The 12,346-nt window shown below is 38.5% G+C and overlaps 1 protein-coding gene across 1 annotated transcript; it reads right to left on the reverse strand.

The window, feature by feature from the left end:
• Positions 1-264: 264 nt before the first annotated feature.
• LOC130675606 (CCA tRNA nucleotidyltransferase 1, mitochondrial) lies at positions 265-1,945 on the reverse strand. Its single transcript, XM_057481386.1, has 2 exons — positions 1,778-1,945; positions 265-1,683 (listed from the first exon to the last, which is right to left on the reverse strand). Exons 1-2 carry the CDS (start codon positions 1,838-1,840, stop codon positions 286-288), a joined length of 1,461 nt encoding a protein of 486 aa, XP_057337369.1. The 5' UTR covers positions 1,841-1,945; the 3' UTR covers positions 265-285.
• Between the last annotated feature and the right edge of the window lie 10,401 nt (positions 1,946-12,346).

Raw genomic sequence — 12,346 nt, forward strand, 5'->3', positions numbered from 1 at the left:
GATGACGAATTCACCTAATTGATAAATCAAGAGCCTCAATTATTTGTTTAGCTCCGCAGTTCGTTGCACTCGAAAAATATTTAAGATTTAGATCCAAGAGCTTTTGAATAATTTATAAATTTGTTTTTAGATGAGACGTTAATTATTAAAACTCCTTAAAAAAGTATAAAGTCGAAGGAAACCCGAGTCGTTGGATTGTCCTGAGCTGACTGTTCGGCTCTCGGTAGTAAAGAAATTCAATTTACCATTGACAGGAACTAAGCATTTAAATAAAATAAAATTTATTTATTTATTACGTTTTTTTACATTTGTTTTATTTTGTTTAACTGGAACTTTTTCTAGCAATGCCTTGTACTTCTCTTCCAGGCTGACGACGATGTCCGGCACCCGTTTTATCAGCTCGTCCTTCGAAGTCTTGCAGCCGTCCAATAGCCAGGATTCTCGGAGAGCGTTTATCGTGTGCGCCATCAGCTTGGGATGGGGCACATGTGGCTTTAAATCATTCCCGTTGACTGGAAACTTTGGTGGGTTCCATTCTTCGAAGGATTTCAGCAGCTCGAACGCGCCTCTATACTTCATAACTTCGTTAATATATTCCCGCGTGACAATGCCCTTTGGCGAGCTCAGCAGTAGACACTGGAATGGATACAATGGATAGGGAGTGAGTTCTTTATCCCGGTGTGTCGTTATGAAAGCAGCCATGTCTCGGTTGTAGGCAGAGAGCTTCAATCTCTCGTGGAGTTTCAGAGCCTGATCGGTGTCTTTCAGCATCGCGGATACCATAGTGATGGGCTGGAGCTTATGCCCATTAGATCGAGCACGCTCGCTGATATGTTTGAAGTTTTCCATGTCAGGATTTTCCGGCAGGCCGATGTATTTGGCCATATTACACTCCATCATCTTGGTAGTGAGCTCTACCCCGAAATTACCCTCGAGAATTTTGCTCCACTCGCTCCAGATCCGCTCGCCGGAAATCCTTGAGAGACCTTCGACATTGTCCGTGATGGCTTTGATGGTCGCCTCGTCGTGGCTGTCCGGATGCTCTGCTATCCTGCCGTAGAACCTGAAGTACCGGAGAATCCTCAGGAAGTCTTCTTGGATCCTGGTGGCGGGGTCGCCGACGAAAGCGATCCTCCTGTTCTTCAGATCCTCGTAGCCGAAGAAAAAGTCAAACACGCGGCCGTCCAAGTCGAGGTACATGGAATTTATGGTGAGATCTCTTCGACTGGCGTCCAGCTTCCAGTCCGTCGTGAACTCGATGTCCGCATGACGACCGTCGGTCACCACGTCAATTCTTAGAGTTGTTATTTCGAAATTTTCCGCGTCGTTTATTCTGGCTGTTATGGTGCCATGCTTCTCGCCTTTGGTGTTCAGCATTCTGATCCCCTCGTCGGTGAAGAGCTGCTTCATCTGATCTGGAGTCGCGGTGCTGGCAAAGTCCAAGTCCTTGGGAGTTATTCCCATCAGTATGTCTCTAACAGCACCTCCAGCGATTCTTATTTCATAATTGTGTTTTTTGAACAGCGACACCAGGGTGTCCAGCTCTGGTGTGAATATTGAACGGAATTCTGGAGTGTCTAGTTTGGTTATGACAGGATCTGCTCGAGTTCGTGGCATGGCTGAGTCTGTGTAATCTTTCATTCGTCTCCACTTTGCCGGGTCTGATAAATTTTTTGCTATACTCTGTAATTATTATTTTTTATTAGTAATGATGAGAAAAAATATTAACCTAAAATGTAAATAATGTAGAGTGAGTATTATTAATTTTAGCACTTACTGAATATTGAACATAACTTTGAATTATTTTAAATCGTTTTAAATGCAGTGAAAATATTGTCATGATATTATTTATGTTCACTATGACATTATATTTGCAATGAATACATAACCATGCGTTATTTACGTTCTGCTCGACTTTTGTTTAGTTTTTTTTTATCGAATATGACTGAATAAATTTCTTCATTAGCCGCGAATGATCAGAGCGCGGAAGTTACTGGCAGCAGTGCCGTAGGTAACGAAGTTGTCAGCAGTACCGGATAATTTCAAACGGACAAAAAATTATATATACACTGAGATAGCAAATTTGTTGAGATTTAACGTAAAATTGATGCTAAAATTTCAGCAACTCGTTACGCGCGCACAGTTGACAGCAATTTATTGTCAAATTTAATGCAATTTCAGCGAGAAAAAAAGTTGCTAACAATTTGATGTAAATTTTCTGCTGAAATCGCAACTTAATGGCACAGTTGACAGCGATTTGTTGCCAAGTTCAATGCAATAAATTGAGTGTGAAAAAAGTTGCCAGCAACAAATTTAAATATTCGAAAAATAAATTATTAGAAATTGGAGAAAAATTAAAAATCGTAAGTCAAAATAAAATGGCGGCAGAATATGGTGGAAAAATATTTTAAAAATTAAAAAAAAACACTTGAGTGTTTGAACAAACCTTGGTGGGAAAATAATATGCAGAAGGGTGTCCTAATACACTTGGAAATTTAAATTAAATTGCTCCAAGTGCATTGCAGCTAAAAAACGTCACTTAACTGCTATTTCCCCACCAGACGATGCCAGATGATTTTGCTCAGGAACTTGGAAGTCATCAGCATCAGCCATCAGCAACACTTTACATTAGCACTGAACACTTAACACTTCACCACACTACAGACACTTTGCACAATTTATATTTTACAAACACTGCACATTCTAATTAAACAATAATTATGAGCAACAAATTTTATGAATAATTACACGACGCCACTGCAATTCTGTGTTTTAATTCAAACGTAAAGAAGGATCTGGACTACTACTGCCATTGTCGATGATACTGACTGTCGCTATCGAACCGTCAGTTGATACACAGCAATCGATTTTGCGATTCATTCGACCGCCCCCACTCTAGCGAAAATTTGAACGTCGAGTACAGCGACGCGCAATAGCGCCAACGGCGCGAAATTTCAAAATTAAAATTTAATCATTTTATTAAAATTTATATGTATCAATAATTATATTAATTAGACTAAAATATATACTTGAAAATTTTTATTTTCATTAATAATTTATGAATTATTCTCATTACTTGCGCGGTAAATTTAAATATTAGAAAAATAAATTATTAGAAATTGGAGAAAACTAAAAATCGAACGTCAAAATAAAATGGCGGCAGAATATGATAGAAAACGACGTGATTGTTTATGTTTAAAAAAAATAATAAATACATTTAAATTCCAGTGAAGAACAGCTCAATAGTATTGTGGAGAGGACGATTGTTGAAGCTGACGAGAACGGTGTCAGCGGCGCGAAATTTCAAAATTGAAATTTAATAATTTTATTAAAAATTATTTGTCTCAATAATTATATTAATTAGAGTGCATTCTAGCTGTAGCTTTCACTATATGGCAACACTTGGCTAGAGCTAGAGCTAGAGCATTTCCGAATGCACCCATAGAAAATTTATGCTGTAGGTAACACCCTATTTCTACTGAATTCCAATAGATGGCATCTGGTACCCGAGATTTAAAAATTTGAGTTGCTGACTAAATCTTATAATTTAATTTTAAAAAACGAGTATTCCTATTCCTTAATTAATGAGTAAGAAAAATTCTAACATTTATAATAAAAATTATTTTTTATAATTAAAAAAAATAATTACCGAAAAAATGAACAGAAAGCAGCAATGAAATGAATTATTTTTCAATAATTCAGTAAACAAATAATTCATAAATAAATATGCTAATTATTGACAAATTATCCGTAAATTAACAGCAAACAAACATTATTTGAACAATAAATAAAACGATTAATTAGTTTTTTTAATAACCACCCAAAGTATTGCCGGGTACTCAGTAGATGGCAGACAACATTCGGTATTTAAATGAAAAAATATCACTGATAGAATAAATAATAAAATAAATAAACAAAATTAAATAATAAAGCTAAATAAATATGATAATAAAAATAATGTTAATAGCCGGATACTGTTTTTGCGGGAAATATTTAAAAAATATAATATTTACTCTCGGGAATGATGATAAATTAATTTAAAAAACCATTTGTACATCCCAAGAGCGATGCTTAAAAACATGACAGAATATTTTGTCGAAATTATCCTCGCGGTATGTGTAAATTTACCACGTGGTAAAAACGGGGATAGATTGAGTAAACATTATTTATAAAACTGGAGTCTCGCTGAAAATCCTCGCTGTTTGTTTCTCCCAATGAGAGACAGAGAGGAGCCTTGCCCCGTATGCAAATTGATCTGCTGTGTATGTACGAGCTAATAATGTGCGAAATTCCGTTCAAATATAGCTCACATACATAATTAACCGATACGCTGTTCTTTACATAAACGTTTTTTTTCCTTTTTATATATATTATTTTTATTACCTTCTATTTAATTTATTTTTTCCGCTGCTGACCAGTTCGTTGAAGGAATAAAAATACCGGGGGTGGGAGTCATTGATGCCGATCTTTATTATTCAGCGGCATCTCCAGTAGTTTGATGTCGATGAAGAATAAGATCCTGTAAGTAAATAATTAAATAAAATTATTCCTTGTTACTTTCATACCTTTTACTTATATTACATTTTAAAAAAAACACAGTAGGGCAAAGAAATATAAGAAGAAGAAGAAGAAGAAGAAGAAGAAGAAGAAGAAGAAGAAGAAATAACGGATGAATGTCAATCATAAACAAGTAAATTTATTGGACAGCGGTCTCGGGAAATGATCGATCGGAGCTTTGGTACTCATAGAAATCGGGATAGCAAATTTAGTAAAGTAGATATGGGTAAGAAAGAGGGGAGCAAGACAAGTTTAGTTGAAAGAGTAACGGGGAAAGATATAGGGTCCGACCTTATCTGCGGAAAGCAGGCAACATGTTTCCACCCCTCTGTCGTCGTCCTGCGCCCAACGGTCGTGTCCGTCGACGTAGACGACTACGATGACGACACGCCATGATGAATCGGCCATATTGCCTTACTGCCCTCCGCAAGGAATTATGAGGACTCGCCCGTTATCTATTTCGTACAACATCTATTTACATATTATGCAAATAAACCGACGGTAAAAATCACACGATTAATAAAATAGTTTTTAGAATGAGATGTTAATTACTTAGCGAGTATGCGTGTCATGAATAACTTTTTCGATGGACATGTAATAAAAAAAAAAACTAAAATAAAATAAAATGAGTCTTCTGAGAGCGAATAAATGGGAGGCTGGAGCTGGAGGTCAGACACCGCTGGGTGAGATCGGAGTAGTCACTCTCAGCTTTTTCTTTTCTCCAAGTCACAGAGAACTTATATAATGCATGCGTAAGAAGAAAGGACCACCCATGCAGATGAGAAGAAGGTCCTCTTGACTCTCTGCTCGGTCTCGAGGACTCTTGAGGGTTGAGCGCGCGAACCAACCACTCTATCATATACGAGGAATATATATAGACATATAGATATTTATAGATTCTGATGTACAAAACTTTGCCGAGCTAAGTTTTAGTTTAAAACTTGCAAGATCGGCTGTAAGCCAGCCGAGGACTTGTGCGCTTTTTCGTACCTTTAATATGAAAATAAAAAAAAATAAAAAGTGATTTACTGTAATTTTTGGCCCATTTACGCGGCTGATACTTGAGAAATGTCTTGTGCACGAGGAATTCTCGAAACAACACTCGTACCCATTTTCTTGCGCCAGAAAGCCAGAATCCGAGGAGATTCCAGGCCAGCAAGTCTCGAGTCTCGAGTGCGTAATGGCATCGACTCATAATTCAAAGGACGGCAAAAGAGTTGTGTAAACTTTCTTTGGATTCTAAAAACTCGAATCCCTTTTCCTTAACTCGTCGCGCCCTTTTTCGCCTCTTTCATGTCAATTCCCAGAACATCCTACACTAAAAACCAGCTTTTGTGTAGCGCAATATACACATTGGCTCTATTAATACGACGCTATGCTGGCAACATATGGAGAGTACAATTTTTCTTGGCAAATATATCGAATAGGCGTAGAGAGTAGATACGCAGAAGAACAAGGATCAAACGCTGCGTGTGGTCCTGGTCTCGAGGTGTTAATCATCAGTCCAGCTACCGTACATCGCCGACGGTCCCTTCAATTAGTATATACATCTACCCACGTTTCACCTTTTGACTCTTCCTCGGCCTCTTACTACACACTCGTGTCGTCAAGTCCATATGTTCTGTGCCATACACCATTCTTTCATCACTTTCGAATATTTATCCTTGACTACACTCATATATATTCATAAATATATATGAATACATCTATATGAATGATGTTCTTGGCACTCTGGACCGGGTCTACAGAGCACGCGTCTACATCGCCACAGTGGTTCATTGTTTTTTAAGGTACCGTTGTTGATGATAAAAAAATATTAACATCAACATCCACATCCACGGCCACCAGTTTGGTTCCTCTCGAGACAAAACCTGTTTTTAAATTATCAACGCTGCAACTAAAATTACAAAATCAAAACCGAAACGTATCTGAGAACTAGTGATGATCTCATGTGGACTTTCGACGAAATATTACAAGTACTTGTACGTAATTCTATGAAAGTAATGCTGGGTATGAGTAAAAAGACGGCAATTTAATCCAAGTCACTGGAGACGCAGTTCGGACTCGGACTTCTCGGGCACCTGTCGCGTGTGAAGGGGGTGCGGATTGCGCGAAGGCGAAAAAAGTGAGGATGTTCTTGAATAAAGACGGAGGGGCTGGAGGCACGGACGGACAAGAGAGAATAAGAGCGATGGTCAGGGTGCCAGGAACACGTGGTTCTATTTGCAAAAACAAAGTTTGCACGGGACAAACACAGCCGCGCACACAGACGAAGAGACATCGACCTAGTGTAGAGTGTACAGGTCCCGGGGTCAAAAGCGCAACAAAGACACGGATTACGATTCGTTTTCATGTGTACCGATGTCTCTGCTCTCTGTCTATTAATTTAAATCGAATTTTTTATACTTTATTTTTTTCATATTTTTTGTTTTCACATACGCGTCAACGTCATCCGTGGCTCAAACACTTGATCAAACCGACGGTTGCTACAATTTTCATTTACTTATGATAACAACGTAATGTACATTAGTAGGTTGAGGTTACGGATTATCACTTAAAAATTCGGGAAATAGTTGAGATTCCCCCTCTCCTCCTCCCTCACACTTGTGTGGGTTATAATGGTGATAATTGAATTCGGAGGTCGTGTGACTGACGGCTTTTTATATTGTTATTGTGGAAGAAACCGAAACTCGTGTTTTTAATATCAAATATTTTGGATTACGATGATGATGATGATGATGATGATTATGACGAAATAATAAACTCAACAGCCCAAGAGAAACAGTCTTAAAAAAAAGGATTAACAAGACACTGAAGATGCCGACAAGTGTTTGCGTTACCTCGCTCTTATACTCCTGACCCAATAATATTATCGTTTGTAATAAAACACGTATGTTTGATAAACGGGTTAGAGAGTAAGAGTAAGAGTCGTAACAAAGTGCTCCGCACTATAAATATACAGTGTATATATTTTAGATAAAAATAAAGGGTCCAGAGTGTCGGTTTTAAAACGCACGGCATGGATGGAGGGCGGGCAGAAATTAAACCTGAGATGTCTATAGATACGAGAAAAACTAGTAAGGGAGATCCAGGGGATGAGAAGAGAGTCGTCTGACAGCGGTGGTAGTGTATGCCGCAGCAAATATTTGCGTGTCAACACAGAAGCTTGCGTTTCTGGTGCCTCCCCTGTTCCGTCATCGCGAAGCAAGAGTAGCATAGTCGCAGTTACTTTAGCCTTTTTTTTAACCCTGCTTGGTGCTGGTTACGTGTCACTGTCACCAGTTTGCGCTCCCGATTCCGCGACAAAGCATTTACTAATTCGACATCGACATTCGACAAAGTGGCAGTAATTATTTACTCTTTTTTTCCGACTCGCTAATCGTTTTGACAATTATTAAATGTTTATCCTTACAGACTTGGCTGTGTAAACAGTTGTATCAATTCACTGTGATAAAATTCATATTGTACAATGACAATATTGATAATAGTAAACACTAAAATATTGATATAGCAGCAGCACCAGCAGAGTATAAAGAGGGAGAGAGAAAGAGAGGGAGCTGGAGTAAAGAAAAGAAGTTAAAACGACTACACACTAAACGGTGGTTGAGTTACACAAGCGTTATAAATATTTGCCAGAATAGTTTGCCGTGATTATTTGTCATAAATTAGGCGCAAAAAGACTCCGACAAATAAATAAATAAATAAACATGGAGGAAAATGAAATAAAAATGTGTAAAGACGATGTATATCTTGGGCAGAGTATATGTATATTGGGTGTTCACCTGATTCAGAGACAGAACCGGTGAATTCGGCCTTCATGCTCTTGTGTTCTCTCACTTATTCTATTCTCTATCCTCTGTGTGCTTTTAATTTACCAGGCGGCAGGCAAATGTTTGCACCACTCCCTTTCGATCGTACAATCTCCCTCATCCACCTCCTACTCATCCTCCTCTCGAGCTTCTCTGGCTCTCCATTGACCTCCAACGTATTCAACCCCTTTCGGGTCTCCGGTCTCTCTTCTGGCTCTTTCCCTCGCTACATTCTATACCAACTAGCCTGTAGACTAGATCACCGTACTGGTGTGCTGAATATATTGGCCAACTTTGACCACAGTACCGAGTCGCCCGAGTAATCTATGTAAATACACCTAAAGTCGTTCATCGGAAATCAATTTGCAGGCTTATAATAACTCACTTTTATTCACCGCTCCACGTTACCTTGTACTCGTTTGATTGTCTTGCTCACACATTATCGTCAGATGTCACCTGAAAAAAATATTTAAAAAAAAAGGCAATAACTCGAAAGTTGTAAAATAGACCAATTAAATTTATGATAGATTGTAACCTTTTAAATTCCCATCGTAAAAGTGTCGGGCCTCGAGACGTACTGACGTAGTCATGTTAATAATTGAGCCGTGTCTCGAATGGTCTATACCAGGTTGAATTGATGGCATCGGGCTCTGAATGTCCATCTATCCGTCCAGTAAACAACAATTATCGCGGCTTCAGCACGCGCCTTCGTCTTGATAAACGACCCATAATTAAGGTTTACTCGTTTAACCCCGGGCTGTGTAGACCAGCGGACTCTCGGTTCTCTCGCCGACGGAGGTGTCCACGCGACCGGAAACACGTCCGGTCGTCCAGTGTGTCACTCTTGCTGATGATTGCGTGTGAACTCAATGCAATGTTTGTGTACTTACTTGTACTCATCTATACATCTGAAAGTAAACATGAGTCCGAGTTATTAATAAGTAAGAAAATTAAATTAATAAATAATGTGCGACTGTTTGCGCGCGGTTATTATCGGTGATATATTGCGGTGATGTTGATGTTGATGACGAAGGCACCTCTTGGTTGGTTGGTTGGCGGTTCTTGTGAAATCTAAAGTGATACAACGCGTTTTATCTCACTTACTATAACTCTTAGAGCAAAGCAGGCGACTTGATGGTTATTGCCTCTAGAATAGAGGCAAACATGCTCGGCGCCTTTGTAAAAGTCCTTTGCTCGCTTGCCAGTGCAAACACACGGACTAACCGATAAACTAAATCCTAACTGTGATTTACTTGGTTGGCAATCGCCGAGTTTGAGATACTCGTTTTTTAGGTCGTCGTTGGAAAATTAAATAAAACAGAATAGAAAAAAAAATAAATAGATAAACAAGTTCAGATGTAGATGTAGAGCAGGAAAGAGTAAACGGAGAAGTAATTGTGGGAAGGAAAAGTGTCTTTGAGTTACTTTGGGGCGAAAAAGGATGCGATGAGAGCGAAAGAAGCTGAAAATCCCCGGTGTCCCTTGGCTTTGAGAGGATAAACTCCGCTGAAGAAAAAGAGATGCGATGTTTACAGATCCCCGACTAGATGGCTAAAGTTTATTAATTAGCTGGGAATTAAAGGACGCTTCCAGTACTTAAGTCTGGGGGAAGATAAAAATTCTGGAATTAATGAATATTCGGCCGGAGCCGCTCTCCCGCGTCTTCTGTCCCGGAGTAAATTTGAGGTGAATATAAACATGAAATCAATCTTTGAATAAATAACTACTTCTTTGTACGGCTGTAAAAGCCAGTAAATCATAATGCTATTAACATGAATAAGGAAATATAGTATACATTAGGATAACAATGCAGAGCACTCGAATTAATAAAGCGTATATACTGCAGTGGGTTTATTATAATGTGGGTAGTGCATGCTCTCAGCTAGAGGGTCAGGTTGTACATAATGATGACCGATAATTTGACTAAACGACGAATGAATAAGAAAAAAAGACCCTCCTTTGGTTACGCTTCGTTAAACGCCACAAAATTTTTATTGCCTGATTAAATGCCATGAGAATAAAAAATAAATACACACAATGCACAACAAATATATACTTTTGAAAGAGGTTAATATATATGTATATATATAAATTTTTTTTTTTTTTTGTTGAACTGTATTCTTTATAAAAAATTTATCAATGTAAGGTTTCCTCAGACATGAGCAGCATCGCAGACGGAATATAAGCGGCCGCGGACTGGCATGGGAGGAAGTAAAAGCCTTTTGGGCTTGTTTGACTTTACTTGAAGCTATGTAATTGAATATTATACCAGCTCTGCAGCGTTGCTGTAGAAAGGAAGGATGGAAGGGTTGAAAACTCCTCGGGTAGGCGAGGAACGAGGAAATTCCTCCATCATCTAGAATCTACAGCCGCCAAAGAGTTGAGATTTTCATGGTAAAATTTACCGGAAGTGTGTTTACCCATTATTGTAGCAGGTTTCCCGGCAAGAGGTGCAGGAACCCGAGTTGAATCCGCCGGAAAATAACTGGTAGTCCAACGCGCAAACCCTCAGGCAACTCCATCATTTTCAACGAGATACACATGTTTTTTTTTTTTATTTTTCGTTTGCCCTCCTCGTAAGATACTCCCAAGTTAAGTCTATTTGACTTAGCCAACATCTCTGTATCAACCCTTTCCGCGATGCGAATAATAAATTCCGCTTTCGCATCATCTCTGTGGAAAAATCTCTCGATTTAAATTACACGAGGGGTTTATAATTAATTACAATTTTCAAAAGTGGTGTCGATTATATGCTAATTAATAAATCAATTAATTAGTTATTTAATTTGCGAAGTAAAAGAGGAGGGCGGCGATGCTGGTAGTTTTGAAACCCCTGGGTGGTGGTTGCTGGTGACGGAGAGAAATCGCGTGGGCATGTTTAATGCCACGAATTCATCCCCTTTGTGAATGTACAGTAGCATATCCCCCATGATCCCCGCTGACAAATTCCCCCGGTTGAATAAACCCCCCGTCGACAGATACAAACCGAAAGCAGCTCACAAAGCGCACACTGCTGCCATCAAAAGTCATTTTTAACGTGTTTTTTTGGACATACACAGATATATATGCTTTCAGTACTCAATACTCAATGCGCTGTGTGATGTTTTTGGTCGTTAAATTGCAGCCAATAATTAGTGTGACTGATCGGGATCGAGCTCCGATTGAAGTTTGAGTAAACTAAATTCCCTTGTCGTGGTTTACAGGAAAATTGTGCGTAGCTACTCACAAACGGGTTTTATTTATTTTAACAAATTGGATTCTACTCTTTCGATCGTACCTAAATCGTCATGTAAAAGAGCCCAAAAATTGCACTGCAAATAATCAAATTCCCATTTTAGTTCCATTAACATCAAATACGATCTCAATATAAATATATACCTTTGTAATTTATAATAATAATATTGATTAGGGTGGGTTGAAAAAAAACTTTTTTTTTGTTTTTCTTAGCATGGGGGTAGAATTTGTACCTTATAAAAAAAAAAAATTTTTCAAGAAAAAAAAAAATTTTTTACTCAACATTTTGAGGTGGCCCACTCGTTTTTGAAATAAATAATCGATCAAACGGGGTAGTCTCAACGAAAAAAATCGGTCTGTCAGTTGACCCTGCGGGCCAGCCCCAAAACTTCCCGCTGTTTTCGAGCTCGCTGAGCTCGAAAACATTATTGTGAATATATTTTCGAGCTCTTCGAGCTCGCAAATACTTTTGTATGCCATTGTTTTGTAAAAAACCATTTTTTAGCATTTCTTTCTTCCACGATATCTCGCGAACGAATTAACCGATATTGATGGTTGAGGTGGCAATCGACGCGTTTTATCAAGTTCTAAAGCTGGTCGAATTTTGAAATTGATTTATTCAGCCGTTTTTGAGAAATTTCAAAAAAACCAAGGAAAAAATTTTTTTTGAATTCTTTCGTCAACGGTTTCTCTTGAACGAATGAACCGATTTTGATGGTTGAGGTGGCATTCGACGCGGCTTATAG

The sequence above is a fragment of the Microplitis mediator genome, chromosome 10 (genome assembly GCF_029852145.1).
Source record: "Microplitis mediator isolate UGA2020A chromosome 10, iyMicMedi2.1, whole genome shotgun sequence".
In the NCBI taxonomy this organism is placed as follows: Eukaryota; Metazoa; Arthropoda; class Insecta; order Hymenoptera; family Braconidae; genus Microplitis; species Microplitis mediator.